This window comes from Lepidochelys kempii, chromosome 3, assembly GCF_965140285.1.
Source record: "Lepidochelys kempii isolate rLepKem1 chromosome 3, rLepKem1.hap1, whole genome shotgun sequence".
Classification (NCBI taxonomy): Eukaryota; Metazoa; Chordata; order Testudines; family Cheloniidae; genus Lepidochelys; species Lepidochelys kempii.
In genome coordinates, this window is record NC_136382.1 from 66470017 (window position 1) to 66491730 (window position 21714).

The window sequence follows — 21714 nt, forward strand, 5'->3', positions numbered from 1 at the left end:
GGGTCTAACGTTTAGCGGGGGGGGGGTGGAGGAAGTAGCCACTGGCTTCGGTTTTGCACGGACCAGTAGCATTGGGGGGGCTGTGGCGAGTTGGCAAAGCGGCACGGTATTATTGTAACCTAGCACGCAAGTGGGTAAATTTCGTGCCCGGGGACAGCACCCCACTGAAACCCGCCCCAAAGCCGGAGCCACGTCGGCAGCAGTAAGCGCGGCCTCCAGTGCAGCGCCCGAGCGTCTTCCCAGCTCCCCCGCTGTGCTGCCAACGCGCCTCGCCCCCGCCCTGGGGAGCTGACCGGTTACTTCAAAGCGGGGCCGCCCCCCGCGGAGCCAGTCGGCAAGGGCGCCAAGCGGCGACGTTTTGGAACGCGCAGTGTCGGGGCGCGGGCTGGCACCCAGCGGGGCTTTCCCTTCCCTTCCCGCCCAGCCGGGGCCGCGGGGGATGGTCACGTGCCGCGGGCGTGTGCTCGCGGGGCCCCGCTGCTGCCCGTCGCGGTCAGTAAAAGCAGCGCGGCGCCGCCGGCGGGTGGCCACTCCCCGCCCCCAGGAGCGCTGAGTCGCGGTGCCGCCCCCCCCCACCAGGGATCGCCCAGGCGGCGTGCGGGGCGGGCAGGCTCGGGCGAGGGGCGCTCCTCGCCGCGCGGGTTCCTTCCCCCGGGGCTGGGCTTGCCGCTGCCGCCCGCGGAGCACTTGCCAGCCCGGCACAGCGGAGAGGCGCGAACCGTGCGCCGGGGGCGAGAGCGGGCCTGGCAGCGGGCGCCGGGGGGCGGGGCAAAGGCAGGCGGCAGAGCCCGGGTCCGCGCGGGGAACGAGGCGCGGCAAGGTAACGGGGGAAGCCTGGTCTCGCTGCCGTCTTCCAGCCTGCGCAGCTGGCCCGGGGACGGGTCGCGCCGGCCCGTTGTTGTTACCCCCCTGTGCGGGGGTGGGGGAGGCTGAGCGAGAGAATTACCCTCGGAACAGCCCGCAAAGGCTGAAGCTTGCCAATGCTGAGCGGCTCAGTGGGACTCAATGGGGGATGCTCTTGCCTGCTAAATGGCCATTGCAGCTTTCTTGTATGCCCGGGGGCGTTATTGCATAGCATGTTACAGGGGAGAAACGCAGACCTGTATTTCTGCTTTTGCCCCCTTTGCTTTTGTGTGAGGGTTTGGGGGTTTTCCCTTGGTTCTCTTCAGTGGGGTTTTTGTTAATATAAGAGGGAAATTGTTGAGACTTGGTTGGGAGGGAAGGGGGGGTGGGGTTTTTTTGTTTTTGTTTTTTTAAAATTCCATATTAGTGAACCAAGATTAGTTTTTGGTTGTGTGTATTACTTTCATTTGCGTTTAGACAATACCTCAGAATAGTTGCTCCGCAGTTTTATGCATCTGGTTTTTTTCCTGTGAATTCAGCAAAATCAGTGTGTTCAGAACAAAAGAAACCTCTGTAGCTATGTTATTAACATTAAACTAAAGCAAACACAAATTTGATAAATCTCAAGGCATAAGTAAATTTTGAACACATGCAATTTTCCCATTCAGTTTTAAATGTATTTACTTATTGCATTTGAACTAGGAGAAAACATCTTTTGAAACTGGTAAATTATTTTTAATATAACCAAAAATGGAAAGAGAGAAGCATTTGAACTAAGGACAAGAAATCAGTGGAAGTTCTACTTGAACTGTGGCATATGGTCTTATTTCAGAATTTAAACTCTTAAAATAGTTGTGTGTCATAAATATACTGCAAGTGTCAGAGTTTGTGTAACTGGGTATTAGAGGATAGTTCGTTATTCTGTTTAGAAATATACTGTGATTTAGGTTAAAACTTTCAAAAGCATCTAGGTCCCATTTTCAAAAGTGCCTTAAGTACTAGGAACCTAAATGTCATTGAAGGTTAGCAGCTTCCAAAGTGCCTATGTTGCCTTTGGAAACGGCATGGGGCACTCCTGGAAACTTTACCCTTTGTTTCAGAGTAGCAGCCGTGTTAGTCTGTATCCGCAAAAAGAAAAGGAGTACTTGTGGCATCTTAGAGACTAACAAATATTAGTCTCTAAGGTGCCACAAGTACTCCTTTTCTTTTTATCCTTTGTGCAGGTCTTTAAGTTAAAAGTAACCTATTCCTTTCTCTGTTGTTAAATCCAAGTATTAAAAAAATCAATCAAACTCTCCCCAGATCATGAAATTGTTTTTGGGTGGGGGTGGGAAGGGAAGCTTGTCTACCTGACACAGCAATGCAGACTGATTTCTAGAGTGCACCAATGTATTGGTGTAATAGGATGTGATATGTAGAATGTATGTTTTAGGTGTTGGGACATGTGAAAAGATGCCTACTTCTTATGCTTATAAGAAGCACATGGGATTTTTTTTTTTGTAGGGGAAAAGGCAATACGCTGCATTTATTGAAGATCCAATAATTAGCATATGCATTTAATTATATACATACACACACACACGTTGTCCCGCCAGTCGATGTTACAGTTACCAGTATAGAGTCCAGATCATTCTAGTGGCCAGCTAGGTTGATCACGGGTAGGTAGGAGCCGGGTTTTGTTGGTCGTGACATGGTGCTTCGGGGACGTTTTGGCAGGACAAATCCAAAGTTTTGTGGCAAGGCACCCTGTTTATATAGTGATTTTTTTTTTATTGGGACCATTGAGTTTTGCACTCCTGTGCTGTAATTAATAGTTGTCTTGACAAGTGCTTGTTTTTTTAATTTTATTTTTATTTTTTATTGTTTTTAGGGAGTTACCCCATGCTGGTTTTGATTACAGCTATTTTGTTTTTATTGATAAATGCATGTTTTATTTTTAGAGTTGTTAATTTGCCCTTCTCTGACATCTCAGTAGGGCGTGTTGCAATTTCCTGGTGCTCTTACGACCGTTCTCGGTTCCTTCTTAGAACATTTGGTCTGGTGATGGCTTTTCACTTATTTTTTTTAATACACACATTTTTTATTTATACACAACACAGAATTGATTTACAGAGAGCATTTGAACAGGAACATCAAATTGCAATGCAAGAGAAAACAATTATTGCATTTTTTTAACTTATTTTTAAAATACTAAACCTACAACAAAGCGGTGACCCTAAAAGGTCTGTTACTGCCTTGAAATTAGCTCAGATACAGATTCTGGTTGATGTGTCTTTACCAATGGCCCATTAGGCCATTCCTTTCTGCTTTCAGAAAGGGTGGCTGGCAGAATATGGTCAAATTATATACCAAAAGATTTAATACATGCTACTTTATTATTTTTTATTTTATTTTAAATTATACAAAATACAAACCTAAAATCCTACTACTACATGCTTATCTGTCAAGGAAAGAGAACAGCCAGGTAAAAAGGTTGATCGGCAACCTGATCAGGTAAACAACTTGGTAAACAATCAGTTAAACAGCTGACATTTAGCAAACTAATCTTAGTGTTAGGCAGAAAAGAATAACGAATAGCTTTGTAACAATGTATTTAAGGCGAACACCTGAATGCTGTGCCCTATGCTGTGCCCTTTTTTGGTGGACTGACCACTCACTGAAGCAGCAAATAAATGACACACTTCTTCAGCTCAAGAGTCTGTCTGTGAACCAGTGCGTTCTGGGTAGTGGGGAAAAGAACTGGTCAACAGTTGGTAATTGGCCTGTGTAGACCCTGCTGGAGCGAATAGTTTGGACTGCTGTTTAAAAGTTCTCTACTGTGAGACCACACCCCTGCAGTGTGCAAGTTCTGTGGTGTAGGCAAGCTCTAAATATGATTATTTCTAAACTAGTAATAAACAGTACAATATTTTGGTGGTCTGTCTGATTTTTGAGAACTTAAGCCCAACTCTAATTTGTGTGTGTTCCTCCATTTCTGCTCAGAAAGAGGTTCCATTTATTGTGTCCAAATGCTGGAGAGGAGGAGCTATCATTTTCCCCTCCCCCCATCTCTTCCATTTCACTCCCTGCCCACTCATGTTCTCCTTCCATGTTCTTCCAGTCCAACTCCTGCTTCCCATATTTTTGCTCCCTTTACTTCAAGAACCTCCTTCTCGTACATTCTGTCTCTCCATTCCCTACTCCCAAGATCCCTTGATCTTCCTTATGGCCATCACCCATTCCCCTGGCTGTGTTAGTCTCCTTCTCTGCCCCAGTCCACATTCTGCAACATGACCCTCTTAGGGCTTGTCTATGTGGTGAAATTGACCAGTATAGATAGAGTGGATTAATTACACTAGTCTGCTATAACTATGCAGGTCAATTTCCCTATGTAGACCAGCCCTTAGCCTTCTTTCTGCACTTTTGCATTCCCTTCTCCCTTCAGTTTCCTATCCAGTTCTCTAACAATAGAGCCTGGGGTGGCAGCCATCTTTACTAGAGGCAGCATCACATGAAAAGCTACTGGAAAAAATGGCAGCCATCTTGATTGAAGGCAATCTGGCTTCATTCCTGCTTAAAGTAATGGGCTATTGAGGCCATTTTGTGTAAGGGTAGATATTCACAAAGAAGCTGAAGACAACAGGAGATAACTAATCTGTCTCAAAAAAGACCACCAAAAATTGTGAGGCTTGTGATAACATCAAGAAGGTTGACTACTCTGCCCTTTATCAAGTATTGTTCTTCACTACAGGTTTTGCAATGGAAGATGTTTTGTTGATAAAGTATGGCAGATATTACACAGTTTGGCCTGCTATTTAAATGCAGTTGATTTCTGTCCTGCAATTGGTGATGGTATTCGCAAATCTTTTTTTGTTTTCTTCTCAGCCTATGATAGAGACCAAGGAACGGAGAGGTAAGCACGGTATGTTTGGATCCAATCCTACAGTCTAAGTCATATGGGTAAGGGCTGTAGGATAAAGCCCTTTATTAGCTACCTTTGCATAGTAGTGTGTTGTACAGAGAAATAGTAGAGATTTAGAATAAGAAATTGATTCTCACTGGCACTCATTTTCATATATCACTGTCAGGTTTCACCAAGAGCTCAGCCTAAACTGAATTTTTCATCAGAGACAGCATAATAAATTCTCTTATCTTCTCCAACAGAGCTGGAAGGAAAAATTTCCCCTGAAAATAGGGGAAAAAAAAGAGAACTTGTTAAATTGCTTAGCAGCTTTACTCTTGAAACATCACAAATTGAATTCCTTTGCAATGGCAGTCTGAAATCCTCACAGACTGGATCTTTTTTTAAAAAAAATTCTCCATTATATGGTACGTAATAATGCTAGAACTTCTAAATGTTTGTAGTTATTACAGTTCATAACACTTTTCAAGAAAAGCTAAATGTAGCTTTATTGTTGTCTATAATTTTTTTTATTGAATTTTGAGAGAGTGTTATACCTTGCTAACTTCCTGTACTGAAATGTTCAGGCATTCAGATACCATGGGGCCAGATTGGGATTTCACAGTTTATCTGCAGAGGGGATCCTAGAATGTGTTTGCCCACGTGTGATCTAGGACTGATGCAGATACGAGTGAATGGCCCAAGTGTGACTATTTTCCAGCCTCATCAGCTTATTCTCTTCCCGGCTTCAAGGGGCACCAGGAACCATACTTATTTATGGACACTGTTACAATGAGCACTCAGCAGGAAGCACTAGGGGAGAACTATACCAGGGCTAATCTGAATGTTCAGATCTAGATTTTAAACCAGATGGACAGTGTGTGTAACATTATTTAGAGATTAGACTTGTCACTTGAAATTGGAATAAATATTTACATCATAGTGCAAGAAACAAAGGACTTAATTTAGTGAAAGAGCAAGTGGCTTTCAAACACCTCAGCTAAGTTACCTTCATTCTTGCAGTTTCTGATTCAAGTTGCTAATGTGAAAAAAACCAACAACTTGGCTCTCTATACTTCTATGAGTTTTATTAAAAGAACAAGCAGATATGAAAATTTAATTTTCATATCTCTAAGACGAAAACGAGTAGACATAGGAATTAAAACAATACAACTATCAAATCAAGGTCAAATTGAAGTCCAGTCAATGAGTAGCAATGATATTTGGCTTAAGTCATCATTTGGTGAAATTAATACGGTGGGTAATCAAATGAGATTGATACAACAAAGAATTACTTCCTATTGAACCTGCAACAGGAGACTGAAGGAGGTCTTGCTTAGTCTAACCATCTCTCTTCTCCCGCCCCCAAAATAAAAGATACCGCTCATGGCAGTGAAATCAGTTTAGTTCAGGGGTTCTCAAACTGGGGGTCAGGACCCCTCAGGGGGTCACGAGGTTATTACTTGGGGGGTTGTGAGCTATCAGCCTCCACCCCAGACCCTGCTTTGCCTCCAGCATTTATAATAGTGTTAAATATGTCAAAAAGTGTTTTTAATGTATAAGGGGCGGAGGGTCGCACACAGAGGCTTGCTATGTGACAGGGGTCACCAGTACGGAAGTTTGAGAACCACTGATTTAGCTGGTGAAGGACATAACTATCTGTTCTGGTTTTAGACCCCAACCGAGAGAGAACCTGAAGTGAGAGAATCATTAGCTAGTCCGAAGGAGGTAGATACCAAAGTGGTTTCTTAAATTACAACTTCAGTGCTCCTGCATGGTTTCTTCTTAAATCTCACTGTTGTTATGGTGACTAATAGTGTCCTCTTCTTACTCCCCCACCTACAAAGCATGAGAGTTTACCAACTGATTTCAGAACATAGGTAGTTACTAAAGGACGCTTAAAGCTTCAGATTATACTCTTCCTTAATTGAGGAAGCACTTGGAATGGTTCAAAAGCAGAATTAGGATTTAGGGTTTGGGATGCATTCCTGGCGCCATTCCCAAGGTATACTCAATCCACACATTGACACGCTAAAACACCAACAGAAACATTTTCCCATGAACTAAAGGTAGAAAACAGGAAAAATGAGATTGTAACAGGGTGGTCTGCCCCTTTAAGTCCCAGGGTGGGGGGCTAGGGAACAACCAGTTCTGTTCCAAGGAAGAGCCCAGCAGGCAGGTGCTAGGACTCATCAGACCCAGCTGGACAATGTCAGGTGACTGGGTCTGATAACTGCCACTAGATGATACAGAAGTGGGCCCCAGCTCCATTAGATAGAGCCTAGGACCATTCTAATGCCATGAGAATACTTGCTTGTGACTAAAAGCCCAAGTTGCAGACCATGCAGTGGAGGACAGCATGGGCAAGGAGACCCTGGAGAAGTCCCTGTGCTGAGGGAAGACTCTAACCACTAGACTGCTAGTGGCCAGGGGACCCACAATCTATACTGGGGAGTCGGGCAGTTACATTATGATGATGTTTACACGTTCTTTTTGTGTTTCAACAATAAACGGAGCCCTGAGGCAAGGGAGCTAAAGACTGACTTGGGTGTGGCTGTTTATTCCCCCAGCTGGTGAGTGAGCTTAGCATTTTACAGAGACACTTAAGATAAAGGTTTGAGTTTCTTCTGCTTCATGCTTTTGTGACCTTTGACTTCATGGAGTGGGGTTCTGAGTGTTACTGGAACAAGGTGATGGAGAAGCTTGGTCATAGATCTTATCACCAGTGGGAGTCTCTCAGACAGGATCAGGCTGGTATAGCCGATGACCAGTCCTTTACCTCCTTTTCTCCTAGGTGACCTCCTAAAGGGAAATAGGAGTGTTTCTTTCAGATGTTGGTGGACTAGGGCAGCGCACATGTGTCCACTTCATTGGAAGGCAGGATACTGGGGTAGATGGACCTTTGGTCTGACCCATTATGGCCATTCTTATGTTCTTATGACCCTTCACCTTCATAGTTTTGTAGACATTTAGGTGATCTGTATGCACTGTCTGCAGTCAGTGTGGCCCAGTCCTCGTCAAGGTGAGCAAGCTTCGGCCTGAGGCCGTTGCGGGAAGTCCTGTTCAGGATGACTATTTTCTGGAGCAGAGGTCCCCAAAGAATGGGGCATGCCCCCCTAGGGAGGCATGGAGAAATGTCTGAGGGGGGCGTGGTGGGGTCTGGGCCAGCCCCCACTGGGGGTAGGGAGGGTGCACCACCCAGCCCCTCCCTGCCTCCAGCTCTGCTCCGGTCCCACTCCCAGCCATGTCCCTGACTCCACGTGCCATGCCTGGCCTAGGTCCCAGCCTTGGTATAGCTCCGCTCCATGCCAATCCCTAGCCCTGGCTGCTGGCTGTGGGTCCATTCCTGGCCCGGGGCCAAGGCTGGGGGTCAGGCCGGGAGCGGAGCTGCATGTGGCTGTGGGTCTGGCTGCCGGCCCCCACCACAGCCTGGCTGTGGCTCCACCCCCAGCCTCAGTTCCTGGCCATGGCCCTGCTCCTGACCCCAGCCTTGGCCCTCTTGCCCCTTCGGCGTCTTCCTCCCCCCCCCCTACTTCCTGGAGCCACGGCCATGCTCCTGGCCCCAGAAGGTTGGGGGGCCGCAGATCAGAGTAATGGTAGGGTTGCCCGGTGTCCGGTTTTTGACTGGAAAGTCAGATTTTAAGGCGATTGTACAGTCTCCAATCAGAAGTATTGACCAGACACCAGAAGTCTGGTTACTGCAGTTCTGTTGTCACCCCTTCCCCTCCCCACAGCCAACCTAAGGCCTCTTTTAACCCCGAGCACTGGCCCCAGAGCTGGGGAGGGGCAGAGCTGGAGGCCCCCTAGCTGCTAGTCCCAGCCTAGCCTGAGGAAGGGACACTTCCTCTTCACCTGCATGGCCTGCTCCCGGGGCTGGGTCAGACCCACCTTTGGGAACCTCCCCCGGCTGCAGGAAGCTACCTCCCACACTACTTTCTGCCCTCATCACTCCCTGCGAGCTCTTTGTCTCTGAGCTGCTGCTTCTGGACGGAGCAGGAGAGACATGGTCCTCTTCAGCGTCCTTCTTTCTGTTGAGTTGAGCCTTTGGTTGGGGATGGAGTTCAGGTAAAGGGTGAAGCCACCAGCTCCTTGTGCTGGGAAACCCCCCTACCTTGTCTCAGCACCTCAGAGTTGTTTTGGTTTTTGGGGGTGGGGGGATTGCTAAATGAAGCCCCTACACTTTCAATCTGAAGCCAATCTATCCAAGTGGCACGTTAGGGCAGGACATTGTGGAGAATGTATGGCTGCAGTCCCATCGAGGTGCACAGGCTCTGCCTTGGAAAGCAACTGCTGCAACAAACGGAAGGATTTGTTTGCTGTGAAGTGTATGCCAACAATGGCAAGTCAAAGCCAGTTTCCTTTCTCCTTCTGGCCCCCGTCATCCATCCCATTTGTAACTGTATCTTGCTAGTATCTCCATTGCTGCTGGCGAGTCTGTGTTGTGCCTGTTTGATAGTGTATGTGCTGGTAAGTATTTGGTGCAGAAAATGTTGACCACAGCAGTAGTGTCCTGTTTTGGGAAACTGGAAAGTTGGCAACACTAGGTAAGATGGGGCATGACCCTCAAAAGTCTGGGGATCATTGGTCTGGAGAGATCACTGTTACGGCCATATGCCATATGGTTCCCCAGAATAGGAGCGAGGGCCCACTTCAGGAGATGCTACCTCAGTCTTCCGTCTGGGGAAAACAGCCGTGGAGCCCATGTGGCATCAGGCTCTGTTAGAGGCCTAAGTTGTTTCTTAGTAATAGCTAACCACCTAGTCATGTCCATACTCTCACTCCTAGGGTGCTTTCAGCATTCTGGAAATAAACTAGTCTGTGGTAAGATGTTATGTCTTTGCATCAAGCAAGAAAATTAGTGAAATAACAGTGAGGTTTCACCAGTGTAAAAGACTGTACTTATACGCAGTAACGTTTGTCCTACAGCCAAAGAACTACTTTTACATCTTACCAACACAAATTCTGTTTAATATTTCATTATAAGTTAATCCAGCCCTAAATTGTCGTTTGGACTATTTCTCTGACAAGTCTCAATTCTGACTCAGAGTGGTAGAGGTGGCAGTGACATTTTAATTTATAGTCTCTGCAAGGAGAAAAGTAAATCTATGATAGGTTTCAGAGGAACAGCCGTGTTAGTCTGTATTCGCAAAAAGAAAAGGAGTACTTGTGGCACCTTAGAGACTAACCAATTTATTTGAGCATGAGCTGTAGCTCACGAAAGCTCAATAAACAATAAATTGGTTAGTCTCTAAGGTGCCACAAGTACTCTAAATCTATGATGTGAGAGTTGGACATGCTAAAACAAAATATCAGTTAGAATCCTGGTATCATGGTCCAAAACAGAACAAGCAGATTGTAGAGAAATGCTTGAGAATTTACACCATTAAAGCAACATTATTGCAGTGTTCTTTAATTGAAAGAATAAGACCTTGGTTCCAAAACTGGAACAACCATGTTTCTCATTGGGCAACCAGATGTGATTTCTTCTCTGCCTATGAACAAGTGATCAGAATTTGGGTTTTTTTTTTCCTTATTTGACTTTAAGATTTTCTTGGTTTTCAGCTATTTACTCTTCAAATTCCTCTTAGCCATACTCATGTCTGTTCTACATTTTACCTTCTGTAGTTGATTACTCATTGGCTTTACTCGGGCTGGATTTCCATTTTTTCCAAGGATACTTGTTTGGATTGAATAACATTTTTGTGTGGAGCAGGTGTTGTGCAAGGATTTGGCTACAGAGACCAGTGCTCATTCTCCATCATGGGCAGTGGGATTCTGGACTGCAGGGACAGATTAGGAAACTGCAGCAGACTCTGGTTATGTGGTGATTAATGCTTTGAATAAAGGAATAACAGTTAAATACCAGCTTTTGTTGCTTAAATGCAAAGAACACACTCTTGTAACTTTGCTTTTCTCTTTGCCTTCCTGCTTTGTTTGTCTGTTTGTTTAGGTGTAGCACTTGTTCCGTCGGCTGTAGTATCAGACTGTTTCCTTCTCTGTGCTGCCTGGGCACCAGTAGTGGGTTGTTGAGAGCTCAGGAGAGATGGTTTCCCTGCGCTGTTCTGGTGCCTGGCATCACAGTGACTAGCAACAGCTGGGAACAGCAAAGGCAAGGGAAGTCCTGCAACCCTGGACTGGAACGTGCTCAGTGCAAATGGAATCAGAATTTAGCTACCAAACCCTAACAAATCTCTACTGAGTGTGTGCAAATTGATATTTTTCTAAGAATTTTAACTTAGCCAAATTTGGGTGGATTTTCACGAGCAGGGCCGGTTCCAGCTTTTTTGCTGCCCCAAGCAGCGAAGAAAAAAAAAAAAGAAAAACCCGATAGAGCTGCCACCGAAGAGGAAGAGAGGGAATGAAGGACCTGCCGCCGAAGACCCGGACATGCCAGCCCAGTAATGCACTGAGTGCCGCCCCTTTCTATTGGCCACCCCAGGCATCTGCTTCCTTCGCTGATGCCTGGAGCTGGCCCTGTTCACAGGAGTAGGAAAAAGCACATCCCTGACACAAAAGCCACTCCCCTGCCAAATTTCAAGTTCCTGCTCCAAAATATTGAAGTGCTAGAGCTTCTCAGTGAAACAGCTGTAAGAATTTTTTGAATGTGGGCAAAACCATGTTTTTTTCCCCTCCCCTTTCATCTCATTCTTGGAAATGGCTGATCCATATTTGCTGAAACTTTCCAAGACAATTCAGCCTAATGTGGATGCCCAGCATGGGAAATGGTGGACTGAAAGGTTAAAGTTTGGCAAATTTATAAGCAACTGAAAACAATGTCTGATTATGGGAAATATCGAGCAACCTTAAAAAAATAGGGATTATTACCAGCTCTACTTATATAATATGTTCAGAAAGTTCAGCATTTTAAAAAGTCGAATTCTTTATATGAACCATAAGATGTTTCCTTTAAAGCACTAAGGAAAAAAATAATGTTTTGGTTGTGATGCTTCCTTCAGACTGTGAAGATTATTAGAGTCCTGCTGAAATAGAGGCACTTAAATTATACTCACTTTTTCCCTCAGAAGTATAGAGAAAGTAGAAATAGTGGAAAATGTTTCTCTGTTTGATTTTTGCTTTACTGTCAGTATGTTAACTCAGGTTTCAGAGTAGCAGCCGTATTAGTCTGTATTCGTAAAAAGAAAAGGAGTACTTGTGGCACCTTAGAGACTAACCAATTTATTTGAGCATAAGCTTTCGAAAGTCTCTAAGGTGCCACAAGTACTCCTTTTCTTTTTATGTTAACTCGGTCCATTTGTCCCAGTTACCATATATGTCAGGTAGCACACACTATTTATATATACCAAACAGCTCAGGTAATGGTCATGCAGTAATTATAAGCTTCGGTATGGAGACAGAAAAATATTTGCAACTTTCTGTATATAAAATTTTCTAAATAAAAACCAAAATTATTTCTGACAATTTAGGACTTGATTCTGTTGTTATACCATTGTGCCAGAGGAGCTAAGTTGTCGACCTCGGTCTTTGTCCTGGAGCTTTAAGCAGTCTTTTAGGCGTCCTGGGCCGAAGCCATGGGGTGCTTTGAAGTTAAAGACTGAGACCTTGAACTTAATTAAAAATTCTATGGGGAGCAGAGGACAGGTGTGATGTGTTCATGGTAGCTTGCACGCTGAGGAGACACGCTGCAGTGTATTGTACTAGCTGGAGTTTCCTAAATGCTGATGGCTTCCTGCCCAAATATATTGTATTGCTGTAGTCCAGCCGAGAGGTGACGAAGACATAAACAACTAAGGCCTTTGTCTGCCAGTATGGGATGGAATCTCCTAGCCAGCTGGAGATGGTAGAAAGCATTACTCATGTCTATTGTGATGTGGGAGTTCGGCATCAGCGAGGAATCTGAGAATACTCCTAGACTACAGACTGAACTGACCAGTTGTGGATGTGAACCTTCAACCACAGGGGAGTCAACATGGCTGCAAACTCCTCAGAATACTATCCTCTTCCCATCAGCATCACCTGGTCTTCCTTGGGTTCTGCTTCAGCCAGCTGTTCTTCATCCATGAGCTGATCTCCTCCAAGCACTGGGCCATCTTGATGGTAGGGGTATGTGGTGAAAGATAGGTAGAGCTGTGTGTCATCTGCATATTGCTGGTCTGTGAATCCATGTTGTTTGACCTGTACACCTAGTGGTTGCATGTAGATGTTGAAAAGGACTGGAGCGAGAATTGATCCTTGTGGAACCCCATAAGTGAGGGGTCTAGAGGTGGTGCATTTTCCCATCACTACTTTTTTTGGGTGTGTCCCTCCAGGAAGGCTCAAACCATTTTAGCATGTTATCCTGGACCGCTGCCATCTCTCTCGGGCGAGACTGCTGTATTTCATGGTCAGCAGTGTTGAACACTGCAGAGGGATCCAGGAGGATGAGAATGGATGTCCTCTATCTTTTGATTGGAGGAGATCATCTGTCAGTTCCATAAAGCTGTTTCAGGTCCGTGTCCTGGCCTACACCCAGATTGTGCCGGGTCTAGAATGTCGGCTTCAGTTAGATGAGATGATAGGCGGCCTTTGACTAGCTCCTCTATGAGCTTGCTCATGAATGATGGGTTTGACACTAGGCGATAATTGGCTGGGCGTTTACTTGATCTTGAAAAAATAAACCATGGTTAAAATGACTTTACCCCCACACTCCAGAAAGTCAATAAAAGAATATCACGTTTACCTAAACAATAACAAGAAGATGGGTATTATCCAGTGCCTTTCCTGGGCCAATAAAAATAGCTCTCTGAATTAATTGAAGCAGATATGGTGTTACACAGACTTTCACTGAGACAGTACCAAATAGTGAACTATTTTTCTACCTTTCAAACAAAGGGAAGCCTTATGCCTTCTGTTATTTACGCCAATTCACTTTGTTGCACTTATTTGTTTTATGAAAGATGAAAGCAAGCAAATGCTAACGAAGAAAAATAAATGACTCTGATGTTCAGTTGAGCTGTTCATGAAGGTTAATATTTGCATTTGGAGTGGAATTTGGATACCAATTACACAGAAATATGATCAAGAGGAACATTTTCTTGGCAAGCTGCTTGCATCTTTACTTGACCAAAAAACTATTACAGGGCCAGACATTTATTCTTTAAATATCCCCTTTTTTGGGCGAATCCTTATGCTCCATGCTAAAATATAAATCTTGGCAGCTTTTTCTTTCTCAGTTTGTACACGCTGGGGTTTATAGGGAACTAAAGGGGAAAAAATACTGGGGAAGATGGAAAGGATTATAGTGTGTGAAAATGCATATAAATGAGCAGTGCGAGAGAACACGGGTCACCTCCTGAAAGCAAAAGCCATCTTGCAGCTCTCTCTCATCTGATAGCCTTCTGTAGCACATCATACAAGCTGGGCTTGAGTCTGAGACTCCTTCCTCTCCGTAACTTCAGTGAGAATGGTGCATAGTGAACATATCTCTGGTTGTGGCCCAAGAGGGGGAGATAGAGCACAGCAGTCTACCTGACTGTCATGAAAGAACAGAACGTGCACTGTCTCCAGCATTTTTGAGGGGTAGCTATTATTCTGCCCACTCACTATCCTCCTGCTCTTTTGGATTCAGCAAGTTGTATTTGTATTTCCCTCCCGTCTAAATCTAAAGAAAAAGGTACCAAGACTAAGGAACTGAGGTTCCCAATGATCTACTGATACTTCCCATCACCCAGAATTAGAATAACATGTGCATCATTATAAGGGAGTGCTTGTTTGAATATGGACATTTTTGGCCAGGTGGTACAATATGATCTGTGATGCAGACACGTTTGTGAGAAACTCAGGGATGGAAAGTTTGCCTCATTTTCAAAGCTTACGCTTGGCAAGATGAGTGGGGTGGTTTTTTGAACAAACATTTGTTCCTTCTGTTATTCCTGTATAACCCTTAAAAATGCTTAGTCCTTTTTCTTAATACTTCAGAAATTTAGTAGAAGTCTTAACTATTAGAATAGATGCAGGCAACTCTCTCTTTGTGCTTTGTTTTGCAGTATGTGCGTATTGTAGGAAATTACCTAAAACTGAAAGAACAATTAACATACTTGTAACAATGTACTATCCTGATCCTGCAATGCGATGCATGCAGGCAAACCTCTACTCCCATGTGGAACCCTTTTGATTTCCATTGGAGGATTGAAGCCAAAGTAAGCACTATGTCCTGCTACCCTTACTCATATAGCAGTATATTGAAGCCAAAGCAACTGCTCCATGTGAGTAAAGGATGGATCATGAATTTAAATCTTTGATACATTATTGAATCTTTTGTGCAGTGTATGAATTATTTTCAGCTTATCTGCTTTTTAAATAGCACCAAAACAGTACAGCAAATATGAATGATTGACCAAAGGATTTTTTTTTACAGTAAAAGCATGACAATTTAAAACCTCTTTCCATTTAAAACATGGTATTTAAATCATGGTTTCATGATTATATCATTTATTTCAAAGATGAGTCAGCTCCCTACTTGGATTCAGTTTTTAGCTCCTAAAACCAGTGGAATCTTATGTTGGTTAAAATCATACATGGCTTACTATTAGAGCTATATATCAAAATGAACACAGAGTGCCAACTTTCTTTGGAATAGCGACACTGAATTAATGCTCTGGAAGTCTACAGATTATATCTTTTTTTTTTATCATGACGGGAGTTGGCTTTCAGATCTTTTTGTTAAAATACAAAATAATCTTTCTTGTACATTTCTTTAAAATGTGCACCTCTGTGAGTTTTAAAGGGACTATCTCACTTTATTTTGTTTTATCTATTGCACGAGGCAAAAAATTACAAAATACACAAAGGGCCTAATTCAGCAATTAAAGCACATGCTGGACTTTGACTTCCATGTGTCTATTCAAGTGTTTAAAATAAGCACTTTGCTGGATTGGGGCCATAATGTGAAAACTGAACCTGTTTTAAAAAAAGGACTTTTTCCTTCCCCATCTGAAAAAACTCCTCTCCCACTCCACAATATTTATAACTGATCAGAAATTTTCCTTTAGAATGATTATTAGGCTTGATTTTATATTTTCTTGTTGTAGAGACCTACCGAAAACAAAGCCTGGTGCAATTGAGACCTGGTCTACACCACGCTAAAATTTAGGTAGGCCTGTTTACATTGCTCAGAGGTGTGAACAGTTCCTAAGCTCTGGTGTAGGAACTGCTAGATTGATGGAAGAACCTAGCTACTGCCTCTTGAGGGGGTAGGTTTACGACAGTGATAGAAACTGTCTCTCTGCCTACACCATAGGGCAGGGGTGGGCAAACTTTTTGGCCCGAGGGCAACATCTGGGTATGGAAACTGTACGGCGGGCCATGAATGCTCATAAAATTGGGGGTTAGGGTGCAGGAGGGCTCCGGCTGGGGGTGCATACTCTGGGGTGGGGCTGGGGATGAGGGGTTAGAGGTGCAGGAAGGTGCTTAGGGCTGGGACTGAGAGGTTTGGAGGGCAGGAAGGATATCCGGGCTGGGGCAGGGGGTTGGGGAGCAGGCTCCGGGGGGCGCTTACCTCAAGCAGCTCCCAGAAACAGTGGCATGTCTCCCTTCCGGTTCCTACATGGAGGACGCACAGTCAGACAGCTCTGCGCGCTGCCCTGTCCACAGGTGCTGCCCCTGCAGCTCCCATTGGCTGTGGTTCCCTGCCCAATGGGAGCTGCGGGGCAGCGCTTAGGGCAGGGGCAGCGTGTGGAGCCCCCTGGCTGCCCCTACACATAGGAGCCAGAGGGGGGACATCCCGCTGCTTCTGGGAGCTGCGTGGAATGGGGAAAGCCCCAGACTCCACTCCCCAGCTGGAGCACCAGAGCGGGGCAAGCACTGGAACAGGGCAAGCCTCAGACTCCGCTCCCCGGCGGGTGCTCGAGGGCTGGATTAAAACGCCTGGAGGACCAGATGCAACCCCCGGGCCGTAGTTTGTCCACCACTGCCATAGGGGCATAGCCACAACTGTGCCGCTGTAATGCTTGTAATGTAAACATACCATAAGACGACACTCCCTAAACCTCTGGACTCCCATTCCTGATGATCATTTGTATTTACTGTATTCGGCCTAGGGGAGGCATGTTCTGTCTGAGTGATGTGCTCTGATACTTGTGTGTGTTAATAGGAACATTCTGTGGAGATCCTCATATATTCCACCTTTCTATTAAAAGGAAGCTCTACGCAGGTTGGTGATTTGCCTGGAGAAGGGATAGGGCAGGGAAGGAATGGGATGGAACATGATGGCTCTATCTGAAGGAGTGGTGGAATTGGCTTTGAAAGGAACAGGTGGGATATGGCCCTTTATGCAAGGGTGGGGCATTGCTTATGAAAGGGACAGAGGAGGGGGAAAGCCAAAAGATGGCGCATGATTATAAAAACATATAAAGACAGTGTTAGAAATATTTCTATATACTAACATGTTTTGTGTTCACATTTTATGTCTGTACAGGTTAGTGATGTCTGCCCATAGGTTAATTTCCAACCGAACATCTCAGCAGGCTTTGTCTAACTCTGATTACACTTGGGAGTATGAGTACTATGAGTACGGACCAGTTTCCTTCGAAGGACTGAAAGCTCATAAATGTAAGTCCTATCTGGCAGTTCTGTATTCTATGCTTTGAAGTTCCTGTATTCTTAATGGATAGCTTTTCAAAAATCTTTTTCTGTGAATTGATTATCCCACACACAACTCCTTGAATTAATAGCTTCATTGATTTCTCTTTGTTGAAGTATTTTTTTTTTCTTATGCGTATCAGTAGTTTGGGATATCCTGGATACCAGTTCTTTGGTTCAAATAGAAATTTCCCCATGCTTTATGATCCACTGCAACATCCAGTTGCTTTATGGAGAATAAAAAAGTTCTCACTGATAACAAAAGAAACATGGCTGCTTTGTTCTTGTTAAAATATATCTGAAAAACCATTAAAAGGTTTAAAACCAATTTAGAAAATTCTTTCAGGTGAGACCTTCATCATTATATGTTTGCTAATAGTGGTGAGCATTAAAACAAGTATATGTAAATAAGAAAAGATCAAACAAGTGTGTATGGGTCTCAAGGGTTCAGGGGATGGAAATAGAATACAGAGATCGGGCTTACTGGTAGTGATGGATGTTTCCCTCTGAAAGCTGTTTGGTGGCTTGTGTCAAAGATACTGGCAGTGTCAGCTTGTTTCCGTTCTCCATGTCAGCATCATAATCTGCACTGCTTGTTATAAATCAATTATATAAAACAAATAGAGGGAACTTTTTAAATTTTAGAACCAGTTTATAGTGTACAAACCATAGGTTTGTATTTAGTCATTAGTCAGAAGGATCAAATTCACCATAAACTATTGTAAGTATAATTAAGTAGTGGGGGATAAGGAGAACAGCCCGTTCCAGGCAGCATGCTGAATCAATATGAAATGTCATGTATTTCATATTTATGCAGTTTTAATCAGAATGGAATCAATGTCCTATGTGTTCTACAGTCTTCCTGTAACCTGTTTTGAAACATTATTTGATAAATAGGAATATATCAATGTAAGGAGCTGTATAGTAGGCTATTGCAGAGATCTGCATTAGGTTTGTTATTATTTAACATCTTGATCTGGAGTGGGCTAAACAAAATTCTTAGTCCCATATTATACTGATGTGAGAGTTGTCAACCAGCAATTCAAACAAAAAAAAATCATATAAAGGTGTAGCGGAGAGGTTAGAAATAAAATGAGTTTCAACTTGAACAAATACAAGGTAGTACAGCTGGGAAACATACAAAGTCTAGTCAGTGGACTTGATTCTGGTTTTACAGAATCTGACTAATGCATGGTCATACTGTAATTCTCAATGTCTCTGACACGGCTGTGTAGAGAAAAGTCCTAGAGGCTTAAAGTTCTACCTACCTGTCTTGCATGAAGGTTTTAATGGCAACTCATCTGTATTCAGTAGAATTCGCCCTCTGGCCAGGAAATCAGCTGCAAGACAGGTAGAATGTTAAGGCTACAGGACTGTATTACAGAGGTGAAATATGCACTAGGTTCCTGCCCACTGCAGGAAAAGCTTCGGAAAACAACATTAATGTGGGTGCATAGGGGCATCTAGATAAGAGTAGGTGCTTTGGTATTACAGTGTTGAGGGCCATATAAGTACCTGGGTGGATGGATGCCAAAGTGTTCAACAAAACTTGTTTTCCAGGGAATATAAACACCTTTAAAGGGAGAGGGCTATATCTGAACTTGGGTTTCAGCCTTAATTATAGCATGCTTCACTGTGCCTACTGTCATTGTCAGACCCTTATGACTCAATTGTTTTTTATTTTTTAAAAGACTAGATATTTGACAAAAGTAAAAAGAAAAGGAGTACTTGTGGCACCTTAGAGACTAACCAATTTATTTGAGCATAAGCTTTCGTGAGCTACAGCTCACTTCATCTGATGCATAAAAGTGGAAAATGCAGTGAGGATGTTTTTATACACATAGACCATGAAAAAATGAGTGTTTATCACTTCAAAAGGTTTTCTTTCCCCACCCCACTCTCCTGCTGGTAATAGCTTATCTAAAGTGATCATTCTCCTTACAATGTGTATGATAATCAAGGTGGGCCATTTCCAGCACAAATCCAGGGTTTAACAAGAACGTCTGAGGAACGGGGGGTGGGGAAGGGGTAGGAAAAAACAAGGGGAAATAGGTTACCTTGCATAATGACTTAAGAATCATAGAATATCAGGGTTGGAAGGGACCTCAGGAGGTCATCTAGTCCAACCCCCTGCTCAAAGCAGGACCAATCCCCAATTAAATCATCCCAGCCAGGGCTTTCTCAAGCCTGACCTTAAAAACTTCTAAGGAAGGAGATTCTACCACCTCCCTAGGTAACGCATTCCAGTGTTTCACCACCCTCCTAGTGAAAAAGTTTTTCCTAATATCCAACCTAAACCATCCCCACTGCAACTTGAGACCATTACTCCTTGTCCTGTCCTCTTCTACCACTGAGAATAGTCTAGAACCATCCTCTCTGGAACCACCTCTCAGGTAGTTGAAAGCAGCTATCAAATCCCCCCTCATTCTTCTCTTCCACAGACTAAACAATCCCAGTTCCCTCAGCCTCTCCTCATAAGTCATGTGTTCCAGACCCCTAATCATTTTTCAGAGTAACAGCCGTGTTAGTCTGTATTCGCAAAAAGAAAAGGAGGACTTGTGGCACCTTAGAGACTAACCAATTTATTAGAGCATAAGCTTTCGTGAGCTACAGCTCACTTCCTCAGATGCATATCGTGGAAACTGCAGCAGGCTTTATATATACACAGAGAATATGAAACAATACCTATTCCCACCCCACTGGGCTATCACCAGCAGGAGAGTGAATTTGTGTGGGGGGGTGGAGGGTGAGAAAACCTGGATTTGTGCTGGAAATCACTTTAGATAAGCTATTACCAGCAGGACAGTGGGGTGGGAATAGGTATTGTTTCATATTCTCTGTGTATATATAAAGCCTGCTGCAGTTTCCACGATATGCATCTGAGGAAGTGAGCTGTAGCTCACGAAAGCTTATGCTCTAATAAATTGGTTAGTCTCTAAGGTGCCACAAGTCCTCCTTTTCTTTTTGCTAATCATTTTTGTTGCCCTTCGCTGGACTCTCTCCAATTTTTCCACATCCTTCTTGTAGTGTGGGGCCCAAAACTGGACACAGTACTCCAGATGAGGCCTCACCAATGTCGAATAGAGGGGAACGATCACGTCCCTCGATCTGCTCGCTGTGCCCCTACTTATACATCCCAAAATGCCATTGGCCTTCTTGGCAACAAGGGCACACTGCTGACTCATATCCAGCTTCTCGTCCACTGTAACCCCTAGGTCCTTTTCTGCAGAACTGCTGCTTAGCCATTCGGTCCCTAGTCTGTAGCTGTGCATTGGGTTCTTCCGTCCTGAGTGCAGGACCCTGCACTTATCCTTATTGAACCTCATCAGATTTCTTTTGGCCCAATCCTCCAATTTGTCTAGGTCCCTCTGTATCCTATCCCTGCCCTCCAGCGTATCTACCACTCCTCCCACTTTAGTATCATCCGCAAATTTGCTGAGAGTGCAATCCACACCATCCTTCAGATCATTTATGAAGATATTGAACAAAGCCGGCCCCCGGACCGACCCCTGGGGCGCTCCGCTTGACACTGGCTGCCAACTAGACATGGAGCCATTGATCACTACCCGTTGAGCCTGACAATCTAGCCAACTTTCTACCCACCTTATAGTGCATTCATCCAGCCCATACTTCTTTAACTTGCTGACAAGAATACTGTGGGAGACCGTGTCAAAAGCTTTGCTAAAGTCAAGAAACAATACATCCACTGCTTTCCCTTCATCCACAGAACCAGTAATCTCATCATAGAAGGCGATTAGATTAGTCAGGCATGACCTTCCCTTGGTGAATCCATGCTGACTGTTCCTGATCACTTTCCTCTCATGTAAGTGCTTCAGGATTGATTCTTTGAGGACCTGCTCCATGATTTTTCCGGGGACCGAGGTGAGGCTGACTGGCCTGTAGTTCCCAGGATCCTCCTTCTTCCCTTTTTTAAAGATTGGCACTACGTTAGCCTTTTTCCAGTCATCTGGGACTTCCCCCGTTCGCCACGAGTTTTCAAAGATAATGGCCAATGGCTCTGCAATCACAGCCGCCAGTTCCTTTAGCACTCTCGGATGCAACTCGTCCGGCCCCATGGACTTGTGCACGTCCAGCTTTTCTAAATAGTCCCTAACCACCTCTTTCTCCACAGAGGGCTGGCCATCTACTCCCCATGTTGTGATGCCCAGCGCAGCAGTCTGGGAGCTGTCCTTGTTAGTGAAGACAGAGGCAAAAAAAGCATTGAGTACATTAGCTTTTTCCACATCCTCTGTCACTAGGTTGCCTCCCCCATTCAGTAAGGGGCCCACACATTCCTTGGCTTTCTTCTTGTTGCCAACATACCTGAAGAAACCCTTCTTGTTACTCTTGACATCTCTGGCTAGCTGCAGCTCCAGGTGCGATTTGGCCCTCCTGATAACATTCCTACATGCCCG

At 44.4% G+C, this 21714-nt stretch overlaps 2 protein-coding genes across 5 annotated transcripts in view; one reads left to right on the forward strand and one right to left on the reverse strand.

Moving 5' to 3' along the window:
• The first annotated feature begins 736 nt into the window (after positions 1–736).
• MRAP2 (melanocortin 2 receptor accessory protein 2) overlaps positions 737–21714 on the forward strand; it is a 46459-nt gene continuing 25481 nt past the window's right edge. Inside the window, exons 1-4 of one of the 4 annotated variants that reach the window (XM_078852137.1) lie at positions 737–820; positions 15751–15812; positions 16858–16972; positions 17136–17269. In XM_078852137.1, the coding sequence (XP_078708263.1) occupies positions 17143–17269 (127 nt within the window). In that variant the 5' untranslated portion in view covers positions 737–820; positions 15751–15812; positions 16858–16972; positions 17136–17142. Of the gene's footprint in view, positions 821–4657; positions 4736–15750; positions 15813–16857; positions 16973–17135; positions 17270–21714 lie in introns of those variants that run through there. The other 3 variants (XM_073336573.2, XM_073336576.2, XM_073336575.2) reach the window with 3 other exon arrangements.
• CEP162 (centrosomal protein 162) overlaps positions 12509–21714 on the reverse strand; it is a 127826-nt gene continuing 118620 nt past the window's right edge. The window contains exons 28-29 of the transcript XR_013635548.1: positions 18568–18639; positions 12509–13324 (exon numbers count right to left, since the gene is read on the reverse strand). The gene's annotated coding sequence lies outside the window, so the exon portion shown is untranslated. The remainder of the gene's footprint in view (positions 13325–18567; positions 18640–21714) is intronic.